Here is a 21916-nt window from a genome sequence, read left to right as displayed (position 1 = left end):
ATGGACCTTATATCAGATTTGCATGTACTCTCGGTGTTATGTTTGATGCTGTTTTTGAAACACCACCGTGGCTGCACTTGAAAGAATGAAAAATGTTGTGTTGAAATAAAAAATCTTAAACACAGTTAATGCTGGAAAAGACACTTGGAATAGGTGCAAGTCCACCGAACCAGAATTAAGTGTGAAACTGCAGCTCTGCAGGGCAGCTGTAGTCAGGTCAGCAGTGATAATTTTAAGGTTACTAAGCAGGAATTCTCCTATGTTTTACCTTTGCTATAATAAGGATCATTCAAATTTTTAGACTGGTTTTGTAGACCTCTGCTGGAATAACAATTATAATCCATCACATTTTCCCGTGTCTTAACGATAGAGTAATGATACTCTGTTAACTTGCACAGACAGAAGCGTTGCCAACTTTCCTTTCTGGCTTCAAATAGGTTAAACTTTATTAATATAGTAGGTGTTGTACAACTAAACGCTAATGAAAGTGAAAATGTAAAATGACTGGTATTTATGTGCTGCTCACTGATGCTTTATTTTATGCACTTGGGAAACTGTCTGTCTTACATCCACACTCAGAGTTAGTGTGGACGATGTCTTCATTTCATTGATGTTGTCAGTCACAGAGCTGTGAAGGGGACAGGCAGGGTACACCCCGGAAATGCCGCCAGTCTACCACAAGAGAGACAACTGTTTATGCTCAGATTCACACCTTTGGACAATTTAGAATTACCAGTTAACCCATGTCTTTGCACTGTGGGAGGAAGCTAGAGTTCCTTGGGAGAACCCACACAGAATGACCTAAGCTGGCCCGTGGGTTCAAAATCTGAACCTTCTGGCTGTGAGACCACAGTGCAAACCACTTTAGCACCATGCCACCCCACCTTTCTGCCAAAGGATCTTAATCTGTTCTTCCCTTCTACCTCTACGCACTGGTCCATGGTGTGGGATGGCATTTGTGAAGACTAAATTGCTTGGCTTGTGGTTCACAACCAATTCACAGAATAGGAGCTAGACTGATTGAACTCATAAATCTGGTTGTGTGTGTGTGTGTGTGTGTGTGTGTGTGTGTGTGTGTGTGTGTGTGTGTGTGAGAGTCCAGCCAAGTTTCACTCACCCTAACTGCAACTTGGTTATTTGCAGTTAGGGTTATTTTCCCATTTTTACCCACCAGTTAAAATTGATGGCTAAAAAAAGATATATATATATATATATATATATTTTTTTTTTTACCTTTTTTTTTTTTAACCTCTGGGGGGTCCTAGAAAAATGCATACACTATTGCGCTTAGAGCCACAAATCGACCACGCCATGAAAAGTGCCATAAAATATCTATATATTAATATTTTTTTCCACTTTAAATTAGCCAATCTTTTAGACCTACTTCTCCTTGAAATATTCATATCAAGTTTTAATTACATTTCGCGGATTTTAACCCTTTATATCCCGGTTTCGTCACATGGCCGCACTGTTTTTTTAGCCCCAAAAAACAAAGAAATCAAATATTTCCCAAAAGATACAATTCCAAGGCCCGGACTCCCGAGTACCACCAACATTCGGAAGATGGCCCATTATTTGGTTGTAATGACCGTGGAATGGGAAATAGCGTTTATAATGGGTTTCAATGGGGCACAAATTGACCACTAGGACCAATAGTGTAAGTTTATCTGTAGCTCAGCCACTGAAGCTAATTTAAGGGAGTCAGACTGGAATTTTGAAATATATGTAACCAGACTTTTTTTTGGAAAAGTTGGCTATATTCCGTTCAACACAGTGCAAATGGCGTGTATACGAACAATGAAAAATGGCACAAATCGACCCAAGACCACCCAGAGGTTAAACTGGGTCATTTTTCTGTACTGATCATGTCTGTACTTCATGTCTGATTTGCCCCCAACAAAAATAGGAGCTGACGTAGAAAGGGCAGATACACTTTTGGTATCAGTGATGTTAGTCAGATTCACAGCAATGTCCAGTTTTTTTAACCACCTATCCAATTCAGTGTCACTGTCATAGCGCACCGAGAGTACAGAAAGCTGGTATGCTATGTAGCAGCTGGAATGGTAAATGGTAAAAATCCATCCATAATCCAGGTAACTCTTATTTTCTGAACGATACAGAATAAAGAGCAGCCAGGCTACGCTGCTAATTAGGCTGCTGTAAGGGCAAGAGGTCAGCGAGGCAGCCTGATGCTTTAAAAGTCATCAGTCAAATGTTAGCATCAGCTCTAAAGCCAAGAGGCACACAGAGTCAGGTGAGATGGTCGTTTTCATGTGGTGTTTGCTTCTGTGACGTCTTACAGATTTATGCCATCCTAGCAGTATGCAGTAGAAAGTGCAGAAAACAGACGAGTACTCTGCTACTGCATACTGGGGCAGAATGCTAATTAGCCTACTTTACTTCTGATGGCCTATAAAAAGACTGCACAGCCCTGGGAGAGCTTTTTGGGACTTGTCTGTCGTCTTTCTTTTCCTCTGTAATGTAACTATGTAAATGGATCTGTTTATTTGCTAGAGTTATACTTCCAGTCCTGGGTTAGGGTTAGGTAAGGCCTGGGAGATTCGTTTTAGTAAGAATTCCTGGTCCCAGCGGGTTATTAAAACAAGGTATCTGAGATAAACAGATTACTCTTTACATTCATGTTCAGTATTAAGCTCCTTTTAATTTCTTGCAGTGTAAACCTGGCAGGTTTTCCTCTTCTGAACAAATTCATACACGCACACCTTTTAGCACAACTCGAGCCAAGATGACTAAAAGAGATGTTTCAAAAGACCTCAAAAACCTTTCCAGAGGAAACAAACGTTTAGGAAAAGAAGAAAAAATTAGTATGTAGAACTTGTGGAAGGAGGGTGCCTGGAGTTGTCTCTTCCTGCCTTGGCTGATGCAAGTTTTATGTTACAGTACAAGAATGAATCATCGTTGTGTTTGTCAGCAGAAACAGGTTAGACGTGGAAGAACTCGGAAAAAAGTTTTGTTTATTGTATGAATGACAAAGAAGGCTTCCGCTGACTGAGTGATTCGATAAACTGTGGTTTAGGTATTTAAATGCCGTTTTGAGACATCTATTATTCACCACCAAAATATTAAACAGCATGGGATAATTTCAGTGCTTTGAAATGTTTTCAGAAGCATTTTTGACATGCAAATATTCAATCTTCAATATTAATGCACAGGCTTCTATGATAATGACTAGCAAGTAGTCAGTAACAACAGGGTAGCAGATACATTCACACTGTAAGTCCCACTAGCACCCCCTCCAGTCAGCTGTCGTTGCACACAGTGATTATAAGGACTGTGCAATGCTGGAAATCAAAGTGATATCTTTTCTTATTATCTTCAAGCATGTCCAGCAGGGAGACGGAGGCATGCCACAGAACCATCACATTATTTAGAATTTCTTTCCCATTCATTTTTAGTAATTGCTGAAGGTAAGATCAGGAGGAACCACAGTCAGTACAGCTGGCTACTTTAAAGACGTGATATCCTTGAAAAATATAACTGGTAAAACTAAACGGGTGTCATCAAGTCTGTTTGGGTGCACTTTTTACAAAGCAGACAGTGTAGTTTTTTAAATGATGTTACAATGAAGAGGACATTTTTTTTTCTTCCACCTCTACAGTTCAGGAACACGGTGGGTCTGAGGCCCATCGCAGCTGTCACATGAGAGGAGGTGGAAAACACCCTGCACAGGTCACCAGTCTGTCATAGGGGTGACACAGACTGACAACCATTCAGCAAATATACAGGAAGGAACACGCACCCTGCACAGACAGGCTGTAGCTGGCTGGTGGACTGGAATCCAGGACCTTCTTATTATGAGACAACTACTGTGATTGGAGACATGTTAAAAGTTGCTGAAAGTAAAGTATTGCTGGGCAGGTAAAAAAACATACTTTGCATGTAATCAGTGATACTGGAGACAGTCAGTGGACTGTTAGTAGTAGAAACGAAGCAAATTTTTTCATACTCATTATGTCAGAGGACAATATTTGAGCCGGACCTGCATGGAGTTTCCCATAAATATGGACCGTGTGTGTACGTGCTGGAGTTCTTGGCTTGTTTGTAGCTCAATGTACTGTCCTAACTGTGTGTAGGGTTTTGTGTGTGCATTTAAATTTTTGTTCTTTTGGGGTTTTTTTTGCTCATGCAAGTGCAAGTTTTTTGTCCAACAGGTGATTGGTGAGAAGATGCATATATAATCATTAAAAAGACTGACTTCTGTGTATAAGTATACAAACTGAACTGTAATGGCCGATGTATTGCTATCTGCCTCTCATCCTATAGGCAGTGTGTAACGCTGCCTACAATGGTTGTTATTGTGCCTCGCTGTCAAAGACCTGATTGTCAGACAGTAGAACAACGAGTTCCCTCTATCAGGAAAAAGTCTGTGCTATGAGGCTTATAGAATAGGAAATATATTTTTGAAGGTTTTAGACAGCAGTTCATTGAACTCGCTACTAGACATGAATGTACTGAAACGGTTTTGTTCTTTTTTTCAGTTAAGAGTTTTGGTATGCCTACTTCTCGTGCTACAGCCACTCTATAAGCCAGTATCACGAAGTATGTGATGCTCAGCTCTGATTACTACCTTTAAATGTGAAGGACCAGGTCCTTAAATCACAAATATCTAGTGATGTATCTGCCGTATTAGACCAATAACTGCTTGAAACATTGGGTAAACAGAGCATACTACTACATAGTACTACTCTCTGCTCTATGTAGTACATTTCCAGTGTTTGGAGGGTTTTTTTACTGTTGCACAGACAGTTTGCGATCTAGGACACAGTTTTATGATAATGGCCCAGATGGCTGTAGATGGCTGTAACCGAGTAGTGAATAGAGTGTATTGACACCACACAGTCTGATACTGAAAGAGACTACAGTTGACAAAAAAGACTGTTGACCTCCAGGATAAAAGCATGAAAGACGTAACGACAAAAGTCTTTTAGACAAAGAGCTTTTTTTAAAAAACAATTTCACTTAAACTTCTGCTGTGAGTGCGCTGACGCTGATTACATTACTCTGTTTGTGTGGGCAGAGCAAAGTGGAGGGGTCAGTGGGGATTTTTGAAATGAATGCTTGTGATATGGACATAATTTTGTTTATACATCACATAGATGGAAACAAAGCCGTGTGTGTGTGTGTGTGTGTGTGTGTGTGTGTGTGTGTGTGTTCACATTGTCTTGAGCAGGACAAAGTTGACACTTCTGCTGGCTCATAGATGATGTTAGCTGCTCCAGGGGCAGTATACCTGCTATGTTTCATATGCAACTACAACTTTCCCACCTACACGTTATCCCACTCTCTGCTGCTCGCCCAGCAGCCGAGGGTAGATTTTGTGTGTGATTTTGAATCAGAACAGTGATCTGCAGTGTGGCTATGCAGTCAAAGAAAGAATGTTCCTGTTTCAAACCTGCTGGCTAACGCGGGCCTCTCTGTGTGGAGTTTGCATGTTGTGATGTTGAACGTAGGTGTCAGTGTGAGCATAAATGGTTGTCCATCTCTTTGTATTTTCCATGTTATAGACTGCAGACCCATCCAGGGTGTTTCCTGTTTCTTGTCCCATGGCAGCTGGGATATGCTACCCTCAAATGTATAAGCAGTGAAGAAAATGGTTGAATAATGAGTTCTTTCTCTTAATTTAATTTACGCTTGCGGTAAATTAGAAAGAACTCCCGATCTGTTTGGCTGAATGTAGGTTTTGGGTTTAACCTCCTAAGACCTGAACTCTATCATGGCATGTGTTTTTTTTAATTCTCTTTGCTTTTTGGGCTGATTGGCACCTGATGAATGTAAAAACAAAGAATTACCAGATGTTTTTTAATGTGAACATGGTTGAAAATTGGTGTGATCTTGTGACCTTTGCCCTAAGCCTTGACGAATCTTTTCATTGACGTATTTGAAAATCTCTGAAAGAGTGCTTTCATTATAGAGATAGTTGTACTTGTGCTGACTTCTTACCTTGCATCTTAGAAGAGGATCGATTTTTTTCCGGTGTAGGAATTGCTCAAGGATACATGGAGAATATATGCCTTCACAGAAAGCTTCTCTATGGGTGTGTCCCCAGATGATTTATTGTCTATGGAAACTGACAGTCTTACAAACTTTATTACTTTATTATTACAGGTTTATTACTTTCAGTCCAGGGTGTCCGATAGGCCGTTCAAGGAAGGAATGGTAGACTGACTCCTGGTCCAGATCTCTTGGAAGCCACTCCAACTAAAAATATTAAATCCACAGCCATGTGGAACTCCTGATCTAGTTTTGAATTGACATTTTGTAGTGCTAAACAAACATTATTAGTAAAAGTTATGATAGTTTCCATATGCCTGTCCTGTACTTTTTCACCTGTTTTTTCAAAAACAGTTCTTGATCGATGGTAAAAATAAATAAATTAAAATATTCCCATTATTTTTCTCTTTTTTTCTTTCCCCATCTCCATCTCACTCTATCCTTAACCTCATCTTCTGTCTCATTTTCATTACATCCACTAACCTTCTCTTTTCCTCCTGCCTGGCAGCTTCATCATCCACTGTCTGGTATAGCCACCCTCCCCCTTCTGCACATCTCCATACCACCTCAGCCTTGTTTCTAACTTTGTCTACAAAAAGCTGAACCTGAGCTGTCCCTCTGTTTTACTATTTTCTATCCTGTCCCCAAATCTGTATACTCCTAGTGCCTTTCCCAAGCCTGAATAAATGGGGAGGGTTGTGACAGAAGGGGATGTGGCATCAGATCTTTGCCAGGTCAGACGTGGATCCAGTGGCGTGTCTAGAAAATTTTTGTTGGGGGGGCCAGGTAGGGGCACAGATTTGGAGAAGGGTGGCAGATTTAATTGGCAGATAATGTTTAAAAAATTTTTTCTACCAACCCTTAACCATAATTCAATAATCCTATAAACCTAATAACCAAATGCACTTTTAACTCTTATTAGAATGAGATTTTAACCACTACGGTGCAAAGTTTTTAGATACTGCGTTGATAAAGTACAAGAGATACAATCAGTGCTTTGTCAGTGCTTACTCAGCATTCAAGGACAGCAATATTTGCATAGTATTTTTACTGACATATAGTGCACATATGTTTTGGGCAAAAACATTTTTGAAAATTAAAATACGAACATTTGTAACAAACAATTGACAAATTAGCCAATGCCAATGCAAAACTTTATCTGCCTGTTAAAAAAAGAAGATAATCTTCTCACAAACTGGTGTTTGATTTTGAAACAGGAAAAAAGTGGGGAAACAAATGAAAAGACTAATATTTGAATAAAACCTGAAAGCAAGTAAATACTTTCTATGCTGCCTAATGTAAATTTTGGTAATATTGATAAAGAACAACACTGGCTGATGATGAAATACAGTCAACTGGCATGGTGACACTGCCAGTATTAACCTGCAGGGCTGGACTGGGACAAAAAAATTGGGCATTTTTACTACAGACCGACCCACCAGGTAGTAAAGCCATAAAGACTTTGAATGAAAACAAACCCTGTTGTGACAGTGATGTACAGTCTTGTTGGTATATGTATGATTTCTACACATTTTACGTCAGATAAAAACTTTGGTTGTAAGATTTAGATAATTATTTAATAAAAACTAGGTATTTTAAATGAGAATAAGAAAGAAAAGTATTTCTTTGTGCCCACCTTTCCCTGTTAATGCCCTACCTGGCCCCCTGGCAAAACTTTGCTAGACCCACCCCTGCACAGTTACCAGCTGTCAGCTACATAAAAAAGGATCCTGGTGTTATTTGTCTCTCAGAAACAGTTCATAACTTCAACTCATTCATGTCACCTAAAAGGTAAACCTGTTTCTCCATCACCTGTTCAGCTCTGATGGTTCAGTAAGGACATCTCCTGGTTTCATCTTCATGTTTCCCTCTCACCACATATCTAAACAGACATCATGACCAGCAGCTTTATAGCTGTGGCTCCAGCAAACATCAGCTGATACTAGAAATTAATATTAAATACATTCTAACAACAGCTGATCAAGCTTAAACGTGCTGCTGTTGTTTAGCGCAATATCCGCTGGTTTCCTCTTTCTGGCGCAAAGTGGGCGATAAACAAACAAGAGAGAAAAGCCGATCAGCTGATCATTGATCAGTTTCATGATTGAAGTAGCAACAGGAGAGGGAGGGGGAGAGAATGAGAGAAGAGGCAGCTGTGCAGCGTAAAGACAGAATAACTCCAGCTTTGTGTCTTTTTTCCATTCTAGCTGAAGTTCGGGACAAACTGCATCTCTTCTCAGCTCAATACGAAACGCGTAATATTTTCTCTGAATGAGGGACCATTCCATTTTTTTAAGGAGCCGTTGGCAACTCTACTAACTAACCTTATGAATAAAATAAAGTTCACTATCAGTAACATCATAGCACCCACCCAGCTGTATAGAAACTCCGTCAAGCTGGCTAGAACACAGTATGAGTTATTGCAACTGACAGTAAAAAGTCAGCAACATGAAAATAAACTCCACCTAAACTTAGTTCATATCTGACACAGATAGACTGCAGGTCATAACTTCTTACCTGAAGTTCAGTTCACCTGACACTCGGACTGGCGGCTGCTTCGGGGCTCTCCTCCTGCCTCCCCTTCCCTCATCCACCTGTTGCCTCTGTGGAAGCCCCGCCATAGCCACCACCAAACAACGGAGTTATTTCTACACATCGACCTGCATCTGGCTAATCCACCACCTCTCATTGTTCATGCCATTACAAAAAAAATAAAAAATAAGTCACCGGGCATATGCCCGGTATGCCCGATGGCCAGTCCAGCTATGTTAACCTGCAACCAAATCTGCAGCTCCATACAGCAATGTTACGACTTAGATTATATCTTATAACGCATAACTCTTATGTTAGCTGCCCTCAGTAGCCTACTGTCTGAAATATTCCACAGCTGCAATAATTCTTTAAGTGTTATTTTTTTCCTTGGTATTCTAATTTCACCGAAGTTTACTAAACTCAACAAACTTGATATTACTTACCGGGACATTTATTCTGTCCTCATTTTCTTTCACCGAAAAATTGTTTCCTGCAGTGACGTCTTTCGCACTTGGCTCTCCTACCTTTGCTAACGTGATGCACATAGCGCAGAAGCGATGCTGCATTCACTTACACTCGGATATCTGAGCGTCACCGTGAAAACATAATCGGACATTTGATATTTGATTGAATTTTATTGTTTTGCCTTTGGGGTGGCACCTGGGGTGGCCAGTCTGGTTTGGGGGGTGGCCTGTGCCCCCCCAGGCCACCCCGCTGGACACGCCATTGCGTGGATCAAAAAGGAAAGTAGTTTGTCTCTGTGTCCTTTATTCCGAATTTATATTTTTTCCAATAATGGAAAAACATTCTTTAGAGGCAGGGAAGTGCCTGCAGACAATTGGAACATCCTTTCAGATTTTTGGATTATAAAGGGTTAATTGATTGTCACATCCACTGAAATACATTCATGTTAGTCATTAGCTCTTTAAGGCTGGGTGCCAAAGAAATGCCAATCTGACAGTAAAGACAGTAAAGCTATGGCATGTTCCCTAGCGCCTGTGCATGAGCATACCAGAGCACTGACACGCTTTCTCAGCCTGGGAGTAAGGACACTGGGAGGGCTTATTTGCATGATAAGAGCTCCTCAGGCCAATAGACTGAGTGGACAGAGGAAATATCATGATTCAGCAGGAAGTGACGTGTCGGGTTACACACTCCGCCCTCTTTTCCACAGCAAAGACAGAGAGATCAAGGCAGAAAGAGGGGACGAGGAGGGTACAAGTAAATGAGGCAGGCAGCGGTCTCATTCTTGCTGTGTGAGATCACACAGGGGCATTATGTGGAGATCTGCTTGACTGTTGAAAACAAGACTGGACAAGACAAAAGAAGAGATACGGAGAAGGAAAATAACAGGGAGGGTTGGGAGAAGGACATAGGAAGGAAGGAGGGTGAAGGAGGGGACTTGGAGGAGTTTGGAGATCTTTTGGATCTTGTTGCACAGAGTCTCACAGGGCTGAGCTAAAGCCCTGCCTCGGAGTTAGCACAGCTGCCTTGCTTGGGACAAAATGAACTATCTGGTGAGTGTGTATGAGAGTTTGTTTTCATTCAGAATCACAGCCCATACAGCATGCTGCCTCTTTAAGGTGATCCTTTTTTTCTAGCGTTTGTCTTACTCCTTTAGTTTCAGTGGTTTAGTGTGTTTTAGCAGAGCATGCTATACCCCAGCTGTGAAAGCACTGTGAAGGAGAGAGAGCGAGACTGGATTTAACATTTCTTCAGTGGACCTACCTTTTGTTGGCTCTCAGCAGGGTGGTGTGTGTGTGTGTGTGTGTGTGTGTGTGTGTGTGTGTGTGTGTGTGTGTGTGTGTGTGTGTGTGTGTGTGTGTGTGTGTGTGTGTGTGTGTGTGTGTGTGTGTACACAGCAACATTTCAGGCATGCCATTGCATAAATAAACCTTGTAAGTTATGTGCTTTAAGAAAAAAAATATCCAAAGTAAGTGAAATTTCACACTTCTAAGTTGGATTGCTGAATATGTATTTCAAAGTATAGCAAAACATAAGTCACTAATGCTTATAGTTGTTAAAGATACAAAGCTACTGGTTCTTTTAATCTTTTTTCTTTGAGTGCGTTTTTGGACAGAATCAGAGCACACAGAGCCGCCATATTCACCACATTTAGCTGTTTGGTTTTTCCACTATCCTTTCCACTTACAGCCAGAAGCACAGGCTTATGTTGAAACAGAAGCCCCAGTGGACCTAGAAGGAGATTTTGGGGGGCTTTGTGACTGAAAAGAAAGAGAAAAAAGAAGAAAAAAAGGTCAGAGAGATGTGGTCTGTTGTTTTTCTTACTCAGAGGAAAGTAGGGAGAAATGTAGGTCTTATGGCCAACTGACAGTCAAAGGCGATCCCTTGGTTGAGTTAAGTGAGCAGAAATCAAGGCAGAACAGGATGCCATGTGCTGATACAGAACATGACAAAGATTTAGCTCAAACAATGGGGACTTGATGACTGGAGAGACAGAATTATGGTTTGATAGGGAGGGGGGAATTTGTTTGATAGAAAAAGACTGCTCCTTCCTTGCTATTGTTTCTGAATGTTGGCTCAACACTTAGTGAGTGTGTGTGTGTGTGTGTGTGTGTGTGTGTGTGTGGCAAGTACACAGTAAGGAATGTTGCACATAGTTAAATACTGTAGAGCAGATTGCTGTGTTTGTAACGAGTAATTACCTGCCAGTAATTAGTGTGTAATCAATATGAAATAAGATTCCAGTGTCGTGTGATTTAGATGTAAGTCTCTCAGACCTTTTCCACTGACTCCACGAGCCTGCCCTGTCCTGTTAGTGTGTGCGTGTGTGCTTTAACATATTCACTTTTAGTGAAAAATAAGGGCTGGAGACAAACTGCATTAGCATGAGCTAACCAGCAACCACAACAAGATGAAGATGTGTTTAAGCATATAGCCCTCTTGGACTGTATACTGGAAAGCAGCCTTTCTGTGCTTTCAGATATATCACACAGTTAAGTATATAAGGAGCCACAAAATCACAAGTGGTATATTTAGTGCAACCAATCAGTGATTAAATGGATAAGGAATAATGAAATGTTTGGAGTCGCTCTGAGACCACAGCATTTATTAAAGTCCAAGAATACAGTCTCTTCCTAATGAAATAAAACATCATCGTTTTTGAATCGGTTACGCAGATTATTTAGGTTTTGATACTATTTTGATACTAAATGAAAAATGCATAAATGGCTGGTTAAGTATTAAACAATTGATGGATTACGCCTTTTATTACTTCATAAATATCATTAGTAAGACTGTTTATTTTTATAACAGTTATATTTCAGTTTAAACATAATCTACCATGTAAAAAAGTGTGAAATAGGATTTAAAAACATATTAATGCGTCATCGTTTACCAGAATTTGGTGCATATGGTGGATTGTCAGAAAGGTTAGCGAACACTTAAAGCTCATAAATGTCTTTAGAGATTATAAAGTTTGTTTTATTTTGATGCTAAGATTTTCACTGGGAGTGGGCAGAAAGGAGAGGATTAGAAACGAGTGCGTCAGACGGACGGCTCCGTTGGAGTAATTTGAAGACAAGGCTGAGGTGGTTTGGACATGTGCAGAGGAGGGAGAGTGGGCACACTGGTCAAATGATGATGAAGAGGGTGCTGCCAGGGAGGAGGAAAAGAGGAGGGCCTCAGAGGAGGTTCATGGATGTAGTGAAGGAGGACATGCAGACGGATGGTGTGACAGCGAGGGATGAGTTGGAGGCAGAGGGACTGCTGGAAATACTTAATGTGGTTGAGGTGCGATAACCTCCTGTATAAAACATGCAGCAGGAAACAAATGTTTCACCCACTGTCCAGTGATTAATATTAGCAGTGATTTCAGCAATCCCTCACCTGATGGACTTAAAGAACAGTGGAAAGTGGCTGAGTGAACACAGGAGATGGATATTGCTGTTCCACCCCCACTCCCAACTGCAAGTATAAAGATAGTATTATAGTGCAGGATGATGCAGAGATGCTCTATTATCATCATGATTAATATTACAAGTGTAAGGCACTATATTTGTCACTGATGCCTCACAGCAAGAAAGTTTAAGTTCAAACCTCCAACCTGGTGGTCTGGCTTCCACCCACAGTCCAAACACCTGTATGTCAGCTTAACTGGTCATTTCAAGCTGGCCTTAAGTGTGGAAGTGAGAGCTGTCTGCATGCCTTAGTCCTTCCTCACCCAGTGCAACAATGCGGCGTAGTAATGTGTGGATGGTGCTGTATGTCACATGTTATTCATTACAACTGTATTAAAACTCAATTTACCCTTATGGATTGAAATATACATATAAACATATAATGATCACTATTAAGATTTGCCAGAGATCTTTACTGAGTCAGCCCACACCTCTGTCAGTGTATTCTGCCCTTACTGATTGAGTCATCCAGGCCTGACTTACAGCAAGAATTTCCCTCTGTCTCCTACATGACGCTTGACACATACAGCAACACCATCTCTGTCTTAAACATACCCAGCATCTTTTGACTTTTGGTGATTAGGTGTCCGCCCTCATTTACCAAATCTCACATAGACTGAGCCAACAAACACAGCAGTCTTTAGTGCTGTGCTGGATAGATGCTATCTTGTATTTGTAATAAGTCGAGGGTTGAATCCATGTCACTGAGATGCTGCCCATATACCAGCCAAGTGGATCCCTTCTTCTCATGGAACCTATTATGCCTGAAGTCACGGTCCTGTATCAGGGAAATACGTCAAATAATCACAGTCAGAAGTCACACTGTGTTAGCTATGTACCCAGTTGTGGCTGGTCTGTATATGTATTGGTAGGAGTTTCTCTTTCAGATTGCAAAAATTGGGCCGATTGCACTAAATTGAACTGGAAAAAAGCAATTCTTCATTTGGGTCCAGCATCACTGTGATAGTTGCGGCTAGGATTGTCAGTCTGTTTGGAGTTCTGTGCGAGATGATATCAGAATTAGCACATATTGGCATGGGTGGGCTGCTCTAAACTTTGAGTGCAGTACCAAAGCTTTGGCCACGTCCTGCAACTCTTGACTTAGACCTCACTCCAAATGTTTAACATAGTTCTAGTCTTAAGTAATACTAGTATTTTGATGAAAACTAACCTGAGGTGATTTATACTTTGTATTAAAGCATATCCTCTGGATGCATTTTGTGACAGTAACTAAACATCAGATGAGTCCTCCAGGTTGATGAGGTCTGAGGTGCTGATATTCAGCCCCTGGTTTAGTCTTTCTGTATCACAGTCAAGTGAAGTAACAAAAATAACTGTTGCTGACAAAAATAATTCCACACCAGGAAACAAAATAACATTTTTACTAGTTAATATTTTGCTGACTGTCTGTCTGTTTAATTTGATCTGTGTGGTTCAGAGCAGCAGAAATCACTTTATATACTACATACATCACTGGAAATGAATCAAGAAACTGACTCAGTTCTGGAAACTGGTGACATGATATTACCAACAGTGTGTATGCCCAGAATAATCTGAGTAAGATTTAAGTCCTCTCGGCATGCTTGGTTAATCCTGTATTAGCTCTGTAGATTACTGAGGAATGTTGATGTGCACATTTTATTTTTGAAAACAGAACAATGTGAATTCTGTCGGATGGTGTGAAAACACTTATTACAAGAATATTTTGGCATAATATTAGCAGGCAACAATGCTAACCAGAGCACCACAGCCATGCCAGGACTGGGCTTAAGATCGAGTCATTGTGGTCTGTCTGAGTACACCTTCTTTAAATACTTGTCGTGTTGGTTGGAGCTGTGTTTGGATCATTGTTCTGTTGAAGAAAAACTTGACTTTAGTCAAGTGACTTGAACATTACACTGGAAGAACTCATTTCTGAACCTTTCTTCCTGTCTCCCAATACCAAAGCACTTTCAAAAGCAAATGGATGGATGGATCATGAAACAGCCATAAACATATTAGTCTTTTCTCTGAAGTTGGGTATTTTAACAATTGATGGAGATGGTTGCCTCGATTGGCCATTTGACCACAGTTTTTTGCACTTACTGATTAACTTTATTTTCTCGGTTGGAGAAGAAAGTGCTTTTTTTATGTTGAGTTAATATATACCTGCATGTCTACCCTTGGTTTCACTTTACAGTAGAGAGCAGTTAGAGGACAGTCAACAGGCTATGAATTACTGAATGTTTTGAATCTGCTGCTGGGTGCAGAGTCTTCCATAACATATGTGAGTGATTAAACTGTGACGTCAGCACGGCGCTGTAACCATTTGTACTTGCACTCCTTTACTATATCTGTTGCTTCTCAGAAAAGTTCACCGCCTTCAAACAGTCAAAATAGAAGTCGAGATATAATTTTTGGTAAATCCTGCTGTGCACATGGATGAAAGGGATTGCATAAATTTCCAGTTAGATCCTGTGGTTGTGAAATTAGTATTTTAAACCAAATACTTTTGGTTGATGTTTCTGTGGCATTTCTGGGGAGAGTTTTTCTTTTTTCTTAAATTTCAGTTTTTTAAGATGATATTCCAATTTACTCCATCACTGCGATGTCTTGAGTGATGAAATGCAGTGTGTACACACACACATTCCTCTAGTCACACTTACAACTTACTCTCTTCTATAGACAGAATTAAGAATTTACCTGATTTTTTTTAAAACACAAACATCAAAAACGCTACTGGTATGAACTTTAGTTCAGTTAAATCTCTTCAGTAGTAACACACTCCACGTGACTTCTGACTTTCAGATTCTTGCAACCTCTGTTTCTCACTGTTGTGTACAAAGAGGAGCTGTTTTCAGCCAACCAGCTATCTGTTATGAATAGTCTGCCAGCTATTTAAAAGTTCCTACCAAGATCATCTGTCATCAGGTTAAGCAATATCTGGCCACACCTGTGTGAGCCTGTCCTGTTCTCCAGGCTACGAAATCACTGCTGTTGTTTCTGTTGTTAGTCATAGCCTGAAGGCAGACATTCTTCACTTGCTAAAGCAGAAGCCTGCTCTAGAAAGCAGCCGGGGCTGCTTGGAAATCCACCTTTGGTTGTACTCAGACTGAATAGATTATTAAATTGGCATATTTAAGGGCACACCCCAGGAATCAAAAGTTTTACTGAGGACTTCCCAAAAATGTCATTTACATGACACGGATGACTGTGAGGCTTAACAGAGGTCTCCCAGAAACACTAAAAACATCATGCTCCTGTTTTCACAGGGTTAATTGATCTCAGTGCATAAAATCAGTGGAGAGTTCCTTTTTACGCAGTATCCTTTTTTTTTTTTAAGCATCCTTTTCAGATTCTTTAATCTTTAGTGTTTAGTGATAAGCACAGCCGGTTCCATGTCAAATATAAGAGAACTCGGTGTTTACTCCAAAAAACATATTTGGCGCATCGAACACTACGGCTCCTCACTAAAATGAAATAATATACAGTTTAACACATTACTGCAAGAGGAGTAATTCACAGCTTTATGGCAGATGACTCAAATATAGAGCCTTTTCCTTTTGTTTTGGGGCTGTGCACACGTTGTAAACATCACTGCCCTGCAAGACACACTTTCCAGCTTCATCTAGATGTTCAGCTGGCTGGTGGGGTATTTTTTTCTGCTGGTACAAATCAGCCGTGTACGCACAACTATTTCTCAATAATAGTTTGACATGCCAAGACAGGAAAGAAGGAATGGGGGAGGGAAGGCCAGACTGACGGTGGAAGAGAGGAAGGAAAGAAGCAGATGTTTGGAGCGAGAGATAGACGGGCAGAAAGAGGGACAGCAAGAGGAAGCCGTGTGGGAGAAGAGAGAAACGGTCAAAGAAAGGAAAATAGGATTGCTCTGCTGTTTTTTGTTGCTTTGTCAACTTCAGGATGAAATGCAGTGTGGCTGCTGTGCCGCGGGAATGTGAGGTAACAGAGGAGTTGTGTGTTTGTATGTGGAGGCTGTGGAATGCTGTCTTAAGTGGGACTCTGTGTGCGTGAGTTTGTGTCGGGGGCGGGGACAGGGGGGTGTAAGGACAGTTTGTTGGCAGGTTCTTGCTTGCTTCACCGATAACAGGCATATACACAAAAAACAAACAAACAAACAAAAAAATCCCAAATGTGCTTTGGCTATAGAACCACACACAAAACTCACCAAAGTCAAAACACAGTTAGTGGAATTTGCATAGTTCCACTAACTGTGTATCGTTAGATACAGTAGATCGTCCTTCCATGACCCTCATGCATTGCAGGACCACACTGTCATTTCCTTACCACATACATGCCTGTGTCATTTCTTTGAGATTTAAAAAAGTTCAGGGGAGGAGGGGAGGAGGGGCAGCCGCCTGTGAGCACCTGGGCTGTGAGGGCAAACAGAAAGACAGAAAGGGAGTAGAAAGATAGAAAATGACAACCACGACTAAACAAGGTACAGTTCAATTCAGTTTCCTTTTTATAGCGCCAAATCACAACAGCAGTTGCCTCAGTACTTATTATTACAATAATACAGAGGAGCACTTTGGTGACAGTGGGAAGGAAAAAAATCCCCTTCAACCGGAAGAAACCTCCAGCCGAGTCAGGCTCAGGGAGGGGGTGAGGTGAGGGAGACAAAATACGTGCTGTCGAAGAGAGCCAGTGAGTAATAACTAACAGTTAAATGTTTAAACACACGGTGAGTGAAAAGGGGTGAGAAAATGAGAAACACTCAGTGCAACATTGGAAGCTCCCAGCAGCCTAAGTCTATTGCAGCTTAACTATGGGAGGATTCAGGATCACCTAATCCAGCTCTAACTATATGCTTTATCAAAAAGGAGAGTCTTGTCCCTTAACTTTAAGTAAGGGAGTCAATGAAGAGAAGACAATATAGGAGAAATCTGCTCTCTCTTTCTAGTCCCTGTCAGGACTCTTGCTGCAGGATTTTAGATCAACTGAAGGCTTTTCAGGGAGTTTTTAGGATGATGAATTACAGGAGTCCAGTCTAGAAGTAATAAATGCATGAACTGGTTTTTCAGTATCACTCTGAGACAGGATGTTTTTAATTTTAGAGATGTTACACAAATGGAAAAAAGCAGTTCTACATATTTGTTTAATATGCATATTTAAGGACATATCCTTGTCAAGGACGACTCCCAGTTTTCCTCACAGTGTTACTGGAGGCGAAGGTTATGCCATCCAGAGTAAGAATCTGGTTAGATACCATGTTTCTAAGATTTTCAGGGCCGAGTACAATAACCTCAATTATACTTGAATTTAGAAGCAGAAAGTTAGAGGCCATCCAGGTCTTTGTGTCTTTAAAACATCCCTGCAGTTCAACTAATTGCTGAGTGTTATCTGGCTTCATGGACATATGCAGTGGGTCATCTTTACAACAGTGAAAATGTATGCTATGCCTAAACAGAATCAGTCCTAGCACTGAACCCTGTAGAACTCCATAATTAAACTTCATGTGTGAAGAGGACTCTCCATTTGCACAAACAAATTGGAGTCTGTTAGATAGGATTCAATCCATTGCAGTGCAGTAGCTTTAATACTTACAGCACGCTGTGATAAAATATGTGGTCGACAGTATCGAACGCTGCACTGAGGTCTAGCAGGACAAGCACAGAGATGAGTCCACTGTCAGAGGCCATAAGAAGATCATTTGTAACCTTCACTAAAGCTGTTTCTGTGCTGTGATGAGCTCTGAAACATGACTGAAACTCTTCAAATAAACCATTCCTCTGCAGATGATCAGTTAGCTGTTTGACAACTATTCTTTCAAGGATTGTTGAGATGACAGAAAGGTTGGAGATTGGCCTATAATTAGCTAAGACAGCTGGGTCAAGTGATGGCTTTTTAAGTAACTGTTGAACTACTGCCAGCTTGAAGGCCCGTGTTGTGGAAAAATTGAAGGTAGTTGTACATAATGGTATGTCTGTGAGATGGTTATGAGTAATTTTTTCTCTGATGGTTAAATTTTAATTGGTAATAAATAAATGAAATATTTACTAGTTAAGGTCAAATGGAATGTTTCACTCAACTCAGCTCAGACTTTTTGTCAGCCTGTGCTGAAGAGAAACTGAGGGTTTCTGGGGAGAAAACAGGAAGGTTAACTCGCCTTGCTGAGCCTCAGGTTTCGAATCCACAATCTGCCTGAACCTTTCTGTGTGGAGTTTGCATGTTCTCCCTGTGTCCATGTCCCCACTCTCACCTTATGGCCGATTGGACTGACTCCAGCCTTCCTGCGACCATGAATAACCATGAATTCGATAAATGGGTGAAAATAGACGGATGAATAGTACTGTAGGTAATTTATTTGCCAAGGCTGCAGTTCTTCTGGAACCGCATGCCCACAAATGTTCCAGTTCATCCTTAAGCATAACAAGCACCCAAAAAGCTAATGTAGCTGTCATGGAAGCTCTGCTCTGACCTGTTGATAAGAAAAGAGTCAAAGTAAGAGTCGGCTATAGAAGTACTTAGCATTCAAGGTAAAAGATCAAGGGCTGATAGAGTTGGGTCTGCGATTTGTTTGACACAGACAGTTTTTGTAGTTTTGCCCCTGTACACCCACACGGTGGATTTGCAGTTAGTCAATATGTGACTGAAGTGCAGACTTTCAACTGTAATCCGAATGGTTTGACAAAATGTTTTCATTCACTACTCAGGAACTGAAGCTAGTTACATACACAGTGGCTCTAAATTAACTGGACTTGCCTGACAAGCAGTTTTATGGCTGTGTGAGGCCAGTTTTCTTCTTATTTCATGTCAAATGAAGCAGTGATAACTGAAGCTGATTTGCTATAAGAGTGAGAAAAGCAATCTTATTCTTTTTAAGAATCTACATAAACACCTGGCTCTGTTAACCCTTGTACATGTGGAAAGCACAAGATGATCAACAAAGCTAAGAAACAATTCCTGAAAAGCATCTAATCATTATTGTCAGACTAATCCAAAATGAATCCCTTTAACCAGCTGACCTGCCAATGGGACAAAATGTTATTCAGCAATTTATTGAAGAACTTAATTCTAAAAATACCCAAATTTGTATTTCCATTAAGTGCTATCCTTGTGCATGTTCACATTTAAATCACTACAAACAAACAAACACTACAATCAAATTTGAAATGAAACCAAAACACACTGAAGGGTAAAATCCAAATAACATTCCCGCTCCTATTCTCTTCTGTCAGGTGGAGTCATGTACAGAGACAAACTTGCAAATGTTTTATCACCATCTTTACACACGCACATACAAACACAAAACAAAGGCACACAAAAACACAAAAGAAACAAAAGAAAGACTCATGCTAATAAATGGTCTCTAGAAACTAACTAAATGTTAGTTACATTTTTGGGAAGTCCTCTGTAAATCCTTTGATTTCTGGGGTGTGCCCTTAAATATGCCAATTTAATACATTCAGTCTGACCGAATACAAAGAAAAGTGGATTTTCAGCCGTCTGCTTTCTGTCTCTGTGGGGACACATAGGTTTCCTAGCCTCTGAGCCTAATCTTAAACATCATAACTAACATACTATATTTCTAATCTCATCTCTCAGATTACCACGTAGAGTTCGTGGCTTTCTGGAACTGCTCTTTTGTGTGTGTCAAGGACAGGTCAGGTCTTGTGTTTTTTGTTTTGTACATACTGTGTGTGTGTGTGTGTGTGTGTGTGTGTGTGTGTGTGTGTGTGTGTGTGTGTGTGTGTGTCAGAGGAGCCATTACTTAAAAAGACACATGAAAACGTAGCAATGAAAAGGCATGAGTGTTTGTTTTTGTGGCTGTTCTCAGTACAAATGTATCTGTAGCCATTTTTCTTTGGGGAGATGAAGATTCGAATCAAACATACTATTTACTAAGATTTGAAGCTAACGATTTATAGCTGTTTGTGTGTTAACACAGAAAAAGAAGCAAGTCTTAACTTGGATGCAATGGTTAGAACTACCACGTAATGACTGAGGGGGAGGGCGCATAGCTCTGAGCGCAGTACTGTGAGGGAGTAAGGGCACACTGTGTAGTGCAATTAAATCAAGCTCTTGGTGTGGTTGGTTTGTGCAGATGTGAATATGGCATGTGTAGTGATCCAGAGTACACAAACAAGAACAACTGATCTGCTTTATAGAACTTGAGCTGCCCAGACAAATACAGATGTTAGGGCTAAATTCTCTGTGTCACTAAATGGTAAATGGTCTGTATCACTAGTGCAGAACAAAGCACGCTCTCCTATATTTACTTGATGTTGTTGTTGATTTTGCTAAACACACATCTGGCCAATAGACTGAAAGTTCTCATGTAGATTGTACTCATGCATTTCAATATATATTCCTCTAGACTGATATATATCTCTTCTGTTTGCTATTTATTCCTGGCAAATAGCAAACATATAGCAAACATGTAGCAAACATATATCTCTATACTGTTTACATTTTATGCTCATACTATATATATGTATATGTTTTTCTTTTACTCCTGCACAGTTGGCGTGGAGCACCCATTATTTACATGTACAAGGACAATAAAGGGCTATTTTATTCTATATTCTATTCTATTAATAGAGAGCCAATGTTGTAACTTTAACTTTCACATACGTAAGCAAAAACAAAACAAAAATAATGACATTACTTCACCTAGCTCTCACCTATCCTGAGTCAGAAAAGGGTTTGAGAGTTTTTTCTCAGTTAGCTGGACATTGTTGACATTTTGCTGCTGGGCTTTATCCCCTGCTGTCTGGATAATGTGATTAGTTCCCACTGTGTTCTTATTTCTCCACACTCACAGACTGCCCTGCAGAGTGCATGTACAACTGTCTACTTGATAGCTTTCTCACAGTTATTAGCAGACAAGGGTGTTCGAGGCTTTACAAAATGTAATTAAGCACTAAAGTGTAACTGTCAGAAGGTAGTTCTCTTCACTCTGACCATGCTTCACTCCGGCCAGTGTTTGAGTGCTTCACCCTTTTTCTTTTTTTGCAAAGACCTGGTGGTTACCCCTCCTGATCAAGCTAAGCCGGCAGCATTCAGAATACTTGAGGCGTGTCATTGCTGCTGGGCGACGCACTGTTGCGTTACTGTTGTGCATACAGGTTTATCTCCCAGTCGTCTGTGCAAAATGCAAAATGGAAACCATGATGGTATAATGGTTTCCATTTTGGGGCGTAGAAGACAACGGACTCGTATATTCCATTTCCCCTCTCTGTGTACAAAACAGTTAGGTTGACAAGTATTGGGGACAATGACACAATTTTTGTAATTTTATCTCTATGTGAATTTCCCATCTCTGAGACTAATAGAGGCTATCTTATCTGAGCTTAGCTTATCTGAGCTTAGCTTAGCTTAGTTTATAAACAAAACACACTGGATTTGAAATCAAGCAATCATGATGTCATTAACATGCAGAGTTTTGTCTTTAATTCAAGTGGTTTAACAAAGTTTTTCATTCAATTTTGGGAGTTAGAAACATTTTTATA

General features: G+C 40.4%; 2 protein-coding genes across 4 annotated transcripts in view; both read left to right on the top strand.

Annotated features, from left to right (window-relative positions):
- Positions 1–21916, top strand: part of dnajc24 (DnaJ (Hsp40) homolog, subfamily C, member 24) — a 412088-nt gene that overhangs the window by 154601 nt on the left and 235571 nt on the right. The window lies entirely within an intron of this gene.
- Positions 1–21916, top strand: part of bcar1 (BCAR1 scaffold protein, Cas family member) — a 48508-nt gene that overhangs the window by 7653 nt on the left and 18939 nt on the right. Inside the window, exon 1 of one of the 3 annotated variants that reach the window (XM_085462748.1) lies at positions 9748–10061. The exons of 1 other annotated variant lie outside the window; for it this stretch is intronic. In XM_085462748.1, the coding sequence (XP_085318874.1) occupies positions 10050–10061 (12 nt within the window). In that variant the 5' untranslated portion in view covers positions 9748–10049. Of the gene's footprint in view, positions 1–9747; positions 10062–16203; positions 16404–21916 lie in introns of those variants that run through there. One more of the 3 variants, XM_085462746.1, reaches the window with a different exon arrangement.

This window comes from Copadichromis virginalis, linkage group LG7 (assembly GCF_057382275.1).
Source record: "Copadichromis virginalis isolate Kocher_CV1m ecotype Utaka linkage group LG7, C_Virginalis_male_GT1.1, whole genome shotgun sequence".
Lineage (NCBI taxonomy): Eukaryota > Metazoa > Chordata > Actinopteri > Cichliformes > Cichlidae > Copadichromis > Copadichromis virginalis.
Note: the sequence above shows the minus strand (reverse complement) of the source record. Positions and strands in the feature narration are given on the sequence as shown.